Here is a 12,920-nt window from a genome sequence, read left to right on the forward strand (position 1 = left end):
TGTGTGTGTGTGGGGGGGTCTTTGTCTTTGTCTTTCTGTGAGAGAGCCAGACAGCTGCTGGCAGTAATGTGCTTTCTCTTGTGTTCAGAGTGCTGGGCGCTGACCTCTATTTAGATGCCCAGAGAGAGAGATAACGTCCTGTGATGAGAACTACCCTCAGGCCAGGCTGGGTCACAGCCCACTGTCAGTCATCACACACCTCCATCTCAACTGTGTGTGTGTGTGTGTGTGTGTGTGTGTGTGGGTGTGGGTGTGTGGGTGTGGGTGTGTGTGTGCCAACCTGATGGTCACTGGTTCGAGTCCCAGTATGGACCCAAAATAAACAATTGACAGCTTAAGGTGCCAGGTCACCTCCAGAGCCCTCCCAAGGTCTCTTTGGAAGTTATTTTATTACATATATTTAGCTATTTGCAAGAAAAATTACCATAAGGTTTTGATTAGTTAATAGTATCACATTATGGCTAACGTTAGCAAATGCTACAAGCTTGTAAATTAGCATTATATAAATTGGCACCAAACGCTAATACACATGCTACTGTACATACTCGTCCCATAACGTAGCAATATTTCTAATTCTAAACTCAATCATATTTAATCATGCAGCCAAGACACACTAAACGTACACTCGAGCACCGGACGCCATGTTGAAGTTGACCGCAGCGTAGATGTTACGCTACGTTCAGAGCGCATTAAACATCCCCTCATGGGACTGCACCATTATACATCCATGGGCTACACTGATGTTATTGGCTAAAAATGAAGGAGACATCTGGCTGCAAACAGTACATTGCTGGCGGCGTCAGGGGAGTCCCAAAATGCGTTTTTATAAAAGTAACAACAACAAATATTTAAAATATGTTTCATGGTAAAAACATGAATATGTTACATTTTTCTCATGAAACATATTTTAAATTATGTATTTTAATACATATATGTATATAAATACATATATTTATGGATTTAAATATACGTGGATTTTGTTTTACATAAAACAATAAATATATATATATATATGTGCATTGAAAAATATTTCTGTAGATTGAGACTTTATATATAAATCCTGAATAATATTTGTGAACCCTTCTGTTAGACTGAAATGCCACATTCTGAGCCCCGTTTGTTCTGGCATCGCCTGATAAAATGCATGTGTGTCTATTTGGGGCCTGATGTGTATAGTCCTATATGTATGTATGTATGTATATACACATGTACATGTATTGTACTGTATACAATAACAGTGTAAACTACATTTCCTCAATTGGAATTAAGAAAGGTAAAATGTCTTCTTCTACTTTCAGATCCAGCGCTCAAGAAACAAGGAGATGAAGGAGATGTTCCCAGAAGGCTTTGGGATCCATCATGCCGGCATGCTGCGCTCCGACCGCAGCATGATGGAGAGCATGTTCTCCAAAGGCCACCTGAAGGTGCTGGTGTGCACCGCCACTCTGGCCTGGGGAGTCAACCTGCCGGCACACGCAGTCATCATCAAGGTTCTACTCTTTCACTCAGCCGGTTTAGCTGTTCCTCTTCAGTTTAAGTTTCTTTGTCTGTCCCTCAGGAAGATATATCATTTGTTGAGTCAAGATGGTGTGTGTTGTTCTAAATGAACTACAGTGTGTGTGTTCATGGTGTTGATCATAATTCCATTGTTGAGGTCTACTAGAATAGATTTATATTGTGCAATTTTCCAAAATCAATTTGGTTTCTCATACAGCATCTCTGTAAACTACGTGTATTCACTGAATTTCACTCTCTGCCTTTAACGGCTCGTTGTACCTCCAGTAGCTCCAGCCCCCACCCTCCCTGTGAGCACAGTGTGCTCTGATTGGTCGGGACGTTGTGAATTGCGCTAAGCTCGGTGGAGGTGTTGTTTCCTTGTTTAGCGATACACAGCGAAACACAGCCAAACTCATCCTGAGCACACACAAAGTCACAGCCGAAGTAAAAATAATAAGTCTGGCTTGATATTGAGTAAGAAAAAGGTTGATAAACGCTGTGAGAATGGGTCTGCAGAGAGAATTTCGCAGCGATCCCAACTGTCTGTTATCAGCCTGCAGCCAGGGAGGAGAAATCAGCAGAGCTGCTTGCACTGAGTGTGTGTGTGAGGAAGTCCGTGGATTGGTCAATTTGGACCAATCAGCGGGGGCTTAACGTAACGGGTCCGCGGACGTAACATAACGGCTCCACGGATTAGTCCATTTCGTTCCGGGTACGGTTGACATCATGCGTTACCCGGAAAAATCAATGGACAATGACGTATCTCCAACGAGGCGTTTTGGGGAGGTATTTTCTGTGTTAGAGTTTTACTCGCTACAGGGTGTACTTTGAGGGTTTGTGACTCTGCAGACCGTTTACATGCTTAAAAATCTTCATAACATAGAAGGGGATGGGCAATAACCAGAAAAAGCATGACATGGGACCTTTAATAGTTTGGAATGGAATGGTAAAGAGGAAGAAAATATGTAAAATGTTGATATATACACACACACAAAAAAATGTTCTCCCACTTAAAAAGATGAGAGAGGCCTGTAATTTTCATCCTAGGTAGACCTCAACTATGAGAGACAAAATGAGAAAAAAAATCCAGACAATCAAATTGTCTGATTTTTAAAGATTTTATTTGCAAATTATGGTGGAAAATAAGTATTTGGTCACCTACAAACAAACAAGATTTCTGGCTCTAACAGACCTGTAACTTCTTCTTTAAGAGCCTCCTCTGTCCTCCACTCGTTAACTGTATTAATGGCACCTGTTTGAACTCGTTATCAGTATAAAAGACACCTGTCCACAACCTCAAACAGTCCCACTCCAAACTCCACTATGGCCAAGACCAAAGAGCTGTCAAAGGACACCAGAAACAAAATTGTAGACCTGCACCAGGCTGGGAAGACTGAATCTGCAATAGGTAAGCAGCTTGGTGTGAAGAAATCAACTGTGGGAGCAATTATTAGAAAATGGAAGACATACAAGACCACTGATAATCTCCCTCGATCTGGGGCTCCACGCAAGATCTCACCCCCTGGGGTCAAAATGATCACAAGAACGGTGAGCAAAAATCCCAGAACCTAGTTCTGGGGACCTAGTCAATGACCTGCAGAGAGCTGGGACCAAAGTAACAAAGGCTACCATCAGTAACACACTACGCCGCCAGGGACTCAAATCCTGCAGTGCCAGAGGTGTCCCCCTGCTTAAGCCAGTACATGTCCAGGCCCGTCTGAAGTTTGCTAGAGAGCATTTAGATGATCCAGAAGAGGATTGGGAGAATGTCATATGGTCAGATGAAACCAAAATATAACTTTTTGGTAAAAACTCCACTTGATGTGTTTGGAGGAGAAAGAATGCTGAGTTGCATCCAAAGAACACCATACCTACTGTGAAACATGGGGGTGGAAACATCATGCTTTGGGGCTGTTTTTCTGCAAAGGGACCAGGACGACTGATCCGTGTAAAGGAAAGAATGAATGGGGCCATGTATCGTGAGATTTTGAGTGACAACCTCCTTCCATCAGCAAGGGCATTGAAGATGAAACGTGGCTGGGTCTTTCAGCATGACAATGATCCCAAACACACCGCCCGGGCAACGAAGGAGTGGCTTCGTAAGAAGCATTTCAAAATCCTGGAGTGGCCTAGCCAGTCTCCAGATCTCAACCCCATAGAAAATCTTTGGAGGGAGTTGAAAGTCCGTGTTGCCCAGCGACAGCCCCAAAACATCACTGCTCTAGAGGAGATCTGCATGGAGGAATGGGCCAAAATAGCAGCAACAGTGTGTGAAAACCTTGTGAAGACTTACAGAAAACGTTTGACCTCTGTCATTGCCAACAAAGGGTATATAACAAAGTGTTGAGACGAACTTTTGTTATTGACCAAATAATTATTTTCCACCTTAATTTGCAAATAAAGTCTTTAAAAATCAGACAATGTGATTTTCTGGATTTTTTTTCTCATTCTGTCTCTCATAGTTGAGGTATACCTAGGATGAAAATTACAGGCCTCTCTCATCTTTTTAAGTGGGAGAATTTGAACAATTCGTGGCTGACTAAATACTTTTTTGCCCCACTGTATTATAAATGTCTCATTACACACATAGTGTTTTATTTTTTGCACACAAAAAAACATTACAATTAATCTCACTATTCATATTTATATTTAAATGCTAAATGAAAAAACTGAGCTGTATTTAAAATAGTTTAATAAGTGTACTGGAACTATATTGGCATCAAATCTGAAGAAGCCTGTGTTTTTTATTTAAACATAGTTAGGTACTGCACAGAGCTCCGGGGATGAAACTGTCCCTGAGTCTGCCGGTCTTGGTCCATTTTCTGGTGGCTCAAGTGTTTCCAGTCCTCTCAACCCCCGTCTGTCTCTTGTCTCTATAACAGGGGACTCAAATCTACGATGCCAAGCGTGGGACCCTGGTGGATCTGGGCATCCTGGACGTCATGCAGATCTTTGGACGTGCAGGTCGTCCGCAGTTTGACAAGTACGGTGAGGGCACCATCATCACCACCCACGACAAACTGAGCCACTACCTGACCCTGCTCACCCAGCAGAACCCCATTGAGAGCCAGTTCCTGGACAGACTGGCCGACAACCTGAACGCTGAGGTCAGTCCTAGAGTGACTTCATAACAGATCTAGTGTGTGTTTTACCAAGACAGAAATCACCTTCGGGGGTTTTTCAGCCCTCATTACATCATATCATTAATTACAACGTGACCTAAAAAATGTAAGTCAAGACAAAATAATGAGTTAAATGTATTAAAAAAGAAGCAATAAAATAAATGTAAGATAGTAGCTGTAGTTTGTTTGTTGATGTGTGATTATATATCATGTCCTATGGAGTTTGTCATTCATAATCTGATAAAGGCTTCATTGTGAGGACATTGTCAGACCTGTTCTGTTTGGATGACAAACACATGGATTTTTTTCAAATGCAACTCTCTTCCCACTGTTCAGTGCCACGAACAGATTCATCTCAAGAAAGTCTTCAGTCTGACCAGTGTGATGGTCCAAAGCATGCTGTAGAATTAAATAGTCTCACAGTTAGGAAGAGTAGAAGAAAATAAAAAGTTTGTGTTGAGACTGCAGTATCTGGAGTGTCCACTAGATGGAGACAGAGACTGATGTGTTCCTCTCTCCTGACTCAGATCGCTCTGGGGACCGTCACCAATGTGGAGGAGGCTGTGAAGTGGCTCAGCTACACCTACCTGTTCGTCCGCATGAGGGCCAACCCACTGGCATACGGCATCAACCACAAGGCCTATCAGGTCAGGGGTTCTATGTGTCTGTCTGTCTGTCTGTCTGTCTGTCTCTCTGTCTCTCTGTCTGTCTATCTGTCTGTCTATCTGTATATCTGTCTGTCTCTCTGTCTATCTGTCTGTCTGTCTGTCTGTCTGTCTGTCTGTCTGTCTCTCTCAGTCCGTCTGTCCGTCCGTCTCTCTGTCTGTCTGTCTGTCTGTCTCTTTCTGTCCCTCCGTCCGTCCGTCTGTCTGTCTGTCTCTCTCTCTGTCCGTCTGTCCGTCCGTCTATCTGTCTCTTTCTGTCCGTCCGTCCCTTTCTGTCCGTCCGTCTGTCTGTCTGTCTCTCTGTCTGTCTCTCTGTCTCTCTGTCTGTCTCTCTGTCTCTCTGTCTACCTGTCTGTCTCTCTGTCTGTCTCTCTGTCTATCTGTCTGTCTGTCTGTCTCTTTCTGTCCCTCCGTCCGTCCGTCTGTCTGTCTGTCTCTCTCTCTGTCCGTCTGTCCGTCCGTCTCTCTGTCTATCTGTCTCTTTCTGTCCGTCCGTCCCTTTCTGTCCGTCCGTCTGTGTGTCTGTCTCTCTGTCTGTCTCTCTGTCTCTCTGTCTGTCTGTCTGACTCTCTGTCTACCTGTCTGTCTCTCTGTCTGTCTCTCTGTCTATCTGTCTGTCTCTCTGTCTCTCTGTCTCTCTGTCTGTCTGTCGGTCTCTCTCTGTCCGTCCGTCTCTCTGTCTGTCTGTCTCTTTCTGTCCGTCCGTCCGTCTGTCTGTCTGTCTCTCTCTCTGTCCGTCTGTCCATCCGTCTCTCTGTCTGTCTATCTGTCTCTTTCTGTCCGTCCGTCCCTTTCTGTCCGTCCGTCTGTCTGTCTCTCTGTCTGCCTCTTTCTGTCCGTCCGTCTGTCTGTCTGTCTGTCTGTCTGTCTGTCCGTCTGTCCAACAGGGGAGATTCAGCTCTTCACTCTTGTCTTTTTGAAATGAACAAATGCACAAACAGGACCTATAGACAGGCAAAAATACAGAGATGGCAGAGCGAAGGGCCTGCCAATGGGAGCAGTTGAGGGCCTTGCTCAAGGACATCTCAGCAGTGCCCAGCAAATGAATTGGCACCTCTCCAGCTACCAGTTCACATGCTGTATATTGATCTTATCTGGGCTTGAACTGGCACCTTCAGTTTCAAAGCCTAGTCCCTACAAACAGAGCTACTATTCACCTGTCTACTGTATACCTGGTCTAATACCAATGGACTCATTTATAGAAACCAATAGCATTTTAAAAGGTTAAAAGAACAAGGAGGCAACAAATATTCTGATGATCCCATTTTTTTATTCTTAAGTACATTTTTCTCTCCTGAATTCATGAACAGGTAAAACAACATTTTTGCCGGTATTATATTTTTTTTGGGGTTCATTTTGTTCTCATTAGTGGAAAGAAAGACCTAGCTAGCTATAACTTTTTTATAACTTCTTTTTTTATATGTTTGGTGAAAGATCAACAATCAACATCAGGATTTTTGACGGTCACTGCAGTTATGTAAAATTGTTATCCAATTTCAATCTAATATCACGCTTAACTTAATTGTGACCATTACTGCCACTCGTGTTTTAATATTTCAAAGGTTCTAATTGTATTATTTGAAGTTATTTCTGCTTGAAAAAATACAGTTTTTCTATCGGTGTAATTAAAAACAGTAATTGCATAAACAAAAGGTTTAAGTGTAGCCTTACAAAGAGAAGAGAAACCAATATGCAACACGGACTTAACATATCTTAAAATAACGGTGTGTTCACATGTTTCAGATGGACCCCTCCCTGATGCTGTACAGGAAGGAGCTGGTGGTGGAGGCCGGCAGGAAGCTGGACAAGGCCCGCATGATCCGCTTCGAGGAGCGCACCGGGTACTATGCCTCCACCGACATGGGCAGGACCGCCAGCCACTTCTACATCAGATACAACACCATCGAGGTACACTCACTGCTCCATCACATACTACACCATCAGATACTACACTCACTGCTACATTACATTACATTACATGTTACTTGTTAGACGCTTTTATCCAAAGCGACTTCCATACTCAATACTGTGGGCAATCCCCACAGGAGCAATTTGGGGTTAAGTGTCTTGCCCAGGGACACAACGACACGCTGACTGCAGTGGGACTCGTTTTCATCAATCGAACTTGCATCACTGTGCCAGACATAATGACATGTCCTAATTAAAACTCTATTAACTTGGTATATATGTTTCCCCCTCCTCTGAAGACCTTCAATGAAATGTTCAACTCTCAGAGGACAGAAGCAGACATCTTCAGCATCGTGTCCAAGGCTGAGGAGTTTGACCAGCTGAAGGTGAGAGGTCATCAGCTTAAGTCAGAGCTTCAGTCAGAACTTCAGTCAGAGCTTCAGCCAGAGCTTCAGTCAGAGCTTCAGTCAGTCTTCAGCCAGACCGTCAGCCAGAGCTTCACGGTACTTCCACATGGCAGCGTCACGTTGAAGCTTGCCGGTGGGCGAGCTTCAACGGCCGGTGTCGTGTGGATGTACCATCGCGTGCTTCAACGGAGACGCTTCCCATTCACTTTGAATGGGGTGACATCACGCTTTGCCGAACTGCATTGTGGTTCCGTCACGTCGCTTTTGCCTCTGTTGCTTGCTTCGAAAGTTGAGAAAAGTTCAACTTTTCAAGCTTCGACGGAAGTGCCAGCCAATCAAATCTTTTGCCAGTACAAGCACTAGCCAATCAAACCGTGTGCTTGTGTGTCCGGGGCGGGAGATTAATGTGATTGGTTGTTTGTCCACGCCAGACACGCCCACCGGCGAGCTTCAACGTACCATTAGTCAGTCAGAGCTTCAGTCAGAGCTTCAGTCAGAGCTTCAGTCAGAGCTTCAGTCAGTCAGAGCTTCAGTCAGAGTTTCAGTCAGTCAGAGATTCAGTCAGAGATTCAGTCAGAGCTTCAGTCAGAGCTTCAGTCCGAGCTTCAGTCAGTCAGAGCTTCAGTCAGTCAGAGCTTCAGTCAGTCAGAGCTTCAGTCAGAGCTTCAGTCAGGCAGAGCTTCAGTCAGTCAGAGCTTCATTCAGGCTCTGAGGTCTCTACAGCATATCTCATCCGTAGTCCTGGTTCTGATCCAAAGTATTGTGTGTGTGTGTGTGTGTGTGTGTGTGTGTGTGTGTGTGTGTGTGTGTGTGTGTGTGTGTGTGTGTGTGTGTGTGTGTGTGTGTGTGTGTGTGTGTGTGTGTGTGTGTGTGTGTGTGTGTGTGTGTGTGTGTGTGTGTGTGTGTGTGTGTGTGTGTGTGTGTGTGTGTGTGTGTGTGTTGCAGGTGCGTGACGAGGAGCTGGAAGAGCTGGACCAGCTGCTGAGTAACTACTGTGAGCTGCCGGCTGCGGGGGGGGTGGAGAACGGCTACGGGAAGATCAACGTGCTGCTGCAGACCTACATCAGCCGGGGGGAGGTGGACAGCTTCTCCCTCATCTCTGACCTGGGCTACGTGGCTCAGGTGAGGGACAGCACACACACACTTCAATATATCAGATATTTCATAATAATAATATAATGTTTTAGTGTATGTTATTTAAAACATTAACCTGGTTAAACAAAGATTTAATAATTCCTATAAATATATATTTATACTATAACATAAACTAATAAATATATTAAAACATTTTTTAAGCCATGCTTTCACTTTGAACTTAAAGGTCCCCTATTATACTGTTTTTCATCAATATATTATAGGTCTTAGATATATACAAAACATGTCTCTGAAGTGTTTGGCTCAAAACATCAAACAGATCACTGCAGCATCCCATAATCCCCTCTGTTTCAGCCCTGTTTCCAAAGTTCTGATTCTCTGTCTGTTACTTTAGATGAAAATAAGGAGCCACTCCCCACGCCCCTCTGAGAGATATTTGGTTAAAAAGAACACAATGGTGCTCTAGGAGGAGACTCAGGTGATAAGGTGATTTAAACCTTGGTTGGTGATTGGCTAATTGTTACACAAGCCAAAAAATCGTGATGACATCATAAAGTAGCCAAAATCTGATCAGCTCATTTTCAGATAGGTTTTTATAGAAATGGATCAGGACAAAAAGAGAGAGAATCTTTGTTCCTGAAACTTTCAGAGTCTCTTTACACAGAGGGGACAAATGTTTATGTAGAAGAGACATGAAAAAGTGTATTTTGCACAATAGGTCCCCTTTAAGGGTAATTAAGTTTGGTGTAGGAATACCTGAATCTCAATAATGTTTGCAAAGAAATTAATTAGTCAAAAATAATCTGTGAAGCCTCTGTAAGTTTTATTTATTTATCAAATCTGACACAGGATGTTTTAAAGTTTGTGGTTTCATTGGGTGTATATTTCTTCTTGTTTAATTCCTATCCTGTTAAGCCCTTTTTTTTTTTTTCACGACACTGTGTCTCAGGGCATCTTAATATTTAAGAACCTATTAATGTGTTGTACCAGATTAACGGGAAGAATCTCAGCTAACTGACGATACAAACCATTTTTACCAAAACAAAACACAAGTCTCATAGACTGAACAAAAATATAAATGCAACACTTTTGTTTTTGCTCCCATCTTTCATGAGATAAACTCAAAAATCTAAAAAAAATTCTATATACACAAAATAACCATTTCTCTTCGAAAACCAGTCAGTTTAACCCTAACCCTAACCCTAACATGTCTAACCATTTGCCTCACGCAGTGCAACACATCTCCTTCGCATAGAGTTGATCAGGTTGTTGATTGTGGCCTGTGGAATGTTGGTCCACTCCTCTTCAATGGCTGTGCGAAGTTGCTGGATATTGGCAGGAACTGGAACACGCGGCCGTATACGCAGATCCAGAGCATCCCAAACATGGTCAATGGGTGACATGTTAGCGTTAGGGTTAGGGTTAAACTGACTGGTTTTCGGACCCCCCCAGACCCCCCCAATAAAGCAAAACTGCACGTTTCAGAGTGGCCTTTTATTGTGGCCAGCCTAAGGCACACCTGTGCAATAATCATGCTGTCTAATCAGCATCTTGATATGCCACACCTGTGAGGTGGGATGGATTATCTCGGCAAAGGAGAAGTGCTCACTATCACACATTTTTTCAGATTTTTGAACAATATTTGAGAGAAATGGTTATTTTGTGTATTTAGAAAATGTTTCAGATCTTTGAGTTCATCTCATGAAAAATGGGAGCAAAAACATTTATATTTTTGTTCAGTGTAAGAAGCATCTAAATTAGGGGTTCTCAAACTTTTTGTTTATGCGGACCACTATTTATTATCAAGGATTTTCGCGGACCACCTCATATACCGTAAAAATAAGTACATATATAAACTTAGTGTTAAAACGGCGGGATTTTTTTATAGTTAATTATAGACAATCCAAAGAAAATTGAAGCCTATCTGATACTTTTGTGACCGGTGTCTATCTGCGTTGTGTATGTTTCTCAAAGAGGACGACGGACGGTATTTTAATTAGGTCATCCCAAACAATGCCACAAGTGCGCACGCGCGCAGTGCACTCACAAAACGGGCAGACAGGTCTACAAAAAACTACCGCTATGCTTAGTCCTACTTTAGTTACTGTACTGCAAAAAGCAGACGGTGCTGCGCTCAACACAAACAGACTCAAAACCATGGACACACAGGCATATAAGTAACATAAACAATGTATAGGCCTAAGTTGCATAAAGGCTTGAGCAACAGTATTGCAACCAAACAGACAGCGCTGCTTCTCTCTCTCTCTCTATCTCCACTTTCAAAATCTATTTAAATCTAAAAAAATCCCAAAGTTGTCCTGAAATTCACTTATTAAATAAACAAAACGAAAAATATAGCCTACTCAGGGGTGGATATAGAAAAATATTCATGGGGTGGCAAGAGGGTGGCAGGAGATTTTGAGGGGTGGCATCCCCTGGCAGAAGTATATGCTGATTTAATCGCAGTCATATCAATCAATGTTAACTTGGAAAGCCAAAATATTGACATTTTAACTCAATAATATAGGTGACATTATTGTGTCACATCAGTAAAGCCTTAAATAGAAATATATAAGATGGCAGACATAGGCCTAATTGAATGCATTTTAACTGAACAATAACTGAATTAGTTTGTTTCACTCTTGGAACAGGGGTACCAAATCTATGCAGACTGCTGCAATAAGTACATTAATTAACTGTCTAATCGATGTTTGTCTGAATCAATATGATAATATTAACAATCATATTATTCCTATCAGCTGTCAATCACTGTTATGATGCAGCGATTACCATCTGTTCAGCAAAACGCCTCACAAACTGATCGAGATCCAAAGCTTTATTGTGTTTTGATTCAATGCTGACTACAGCCAAACTTGACAGTCTCTTCTCTCTCATTGTAGACTTCAAATACCTCGTTCCTTCCGTGTACAGTACTTGGGTCCGGATGCTTCTCGTTTTGCGCTGTCCAGTTCAAATGAAATCGCCGCAATCATATTTCCACGCTCGCGCCAGGGCCGGGGGAGGGGTTACAAGGCTTTTGTCTTGTGGTGCATTCACTTGCACTCGGACATTAGAGATTTTCTCTCATAAATGTCTGATGAGCCCAACGACCACTACCCCAGTGCCTGATATCATTAGAAAGCTAGGAATCGCCTCTTTCCAACAGTGTATACAACTCAAAATGTGTCTTCGGGTCAATGCGACTGATTTCGATAGAGAAAGTCACATATGAGGTGATCCCCGAAAATCCTTGATAGTAAAAAGTGGATTTTATTTAGCTTTTTTCCACAGACCACCTGCAGTTCCCTCTACCCTCTGTCCAGGGGTGTCCGCGGACCACAATTTGAGAACCACTGATCTAAATGACCCCTGAGCGAAAAATGCTAACGCACTTTGGTAAAGATACCCTTATTACTTATCGTAGCTGCACATACAAGATATCAGATTAAAGCTGAGGTTTGACAGATCATTCAGGTATATATATCATCACTGAGTGATCCGAACTCGCGACAGGGGAAGCAAACACAGACATCACAACACGTACCGTTACGTAGCTTTTACGGGAGAAATTGTTCAATGGCATTAAAACGAGAAAAAACGCGGCTGAATCGGTTAATTCATAGGTTGATTATGTTTCTGTGGAATAATTTTTTTGATTTTATAATCCAGAATTCCATTTGTATCTAAAAATCAGTAAAAGTTAGCTGCTAATGGTAGCCACCAGTTATCGTAGCTTCCGGTTTTGGCTATGCGTCAGTCTCATACACACACATTACCAAATAAGGAGTATGTGGGAGTTCCCCTCGATTCCATTGGCTCTGACGGTTAGAAAGAGATGTCAATCAGCAAAATCGAGCAAGGGGGGCCAGAGATAGGTCAAATCCACCCAAATGACTCCATAAGTGTTTTTTTTTTGTGCTAAATCTCTAAAAAGGTCAAATTTAACTTGTTTTGCATCAATCTTGATACAGGGTACTTATTATATGTTGTAGTTTGGATTCCTAAAGCTTTTTGTCTACCATTCCATCATTCAAGGGTGGTTTTCACTATAAGTAAAAAAATTGTTTTGGACAGACACAATCATTTAATTTTTTTTACTGTGTTCAATCTGAATTTACTTTAAAATAAAAACATCTATATTGATTCTGACACTTCCACATCCAACTCAAGGGTGTAACCTTGCTTTGAGAAAAAAGATTATTAATTTAACCCTTTTAGAAGGGAAG

The 12,920-nt window shown here is 42.4% G+C and overlaps 1 protein-coding gene across 1 annotated transcript in view; it reads left to right on the forward strand.

Annotated features, from left to right (window-relative positions):
• The window catches only part of ascc3 (activating signal cointegrator 1 complex subunit 3), a 229,629-nt gene that overhangs the window by 132,418 nt on the left and 84,291 nt on the right, over positions 1–12,920 (forward strand). The window contains exons 15-20 of the mRNA XM_079692773.1: positions 1,299–1,490; positions 4,380–4,604; positions 5,147–5,266; positions 7,028–7,192; positions 7,492–7,578; positions 8,545–8,775. Of these exons, the coding sequence (XP_079548899.1) occupies positions 1,299–1,490; positions 4,380–4,604; positions 5,147–5,266; positions 7,028–7,192; positions 7,492–7,578; positions 8,545–8,775 (1,020 nt within the window). The remainder of the gene's footprint in view (positions 1–1,298; positions 1,491–4,379; positions 4,605–5,146; positions 5,267–7,027; positions 7,193–7,491; positions 7,579–8,544; positions 8,776–12,920) is intronic.

Source organism: Notothenia rossii (assembly GCF_949606895.1).
Source record: "Notothenia rossii genome assembly, chromosome: 7".
In the NCBI taxonomy this organism is placed as follows: domain Eukaryota; kingdom Metazoa; phylum Chordata; class Actinopteri; order Perciformes; family Nototheniidae; genus Notothenia; species Notothenia rossii.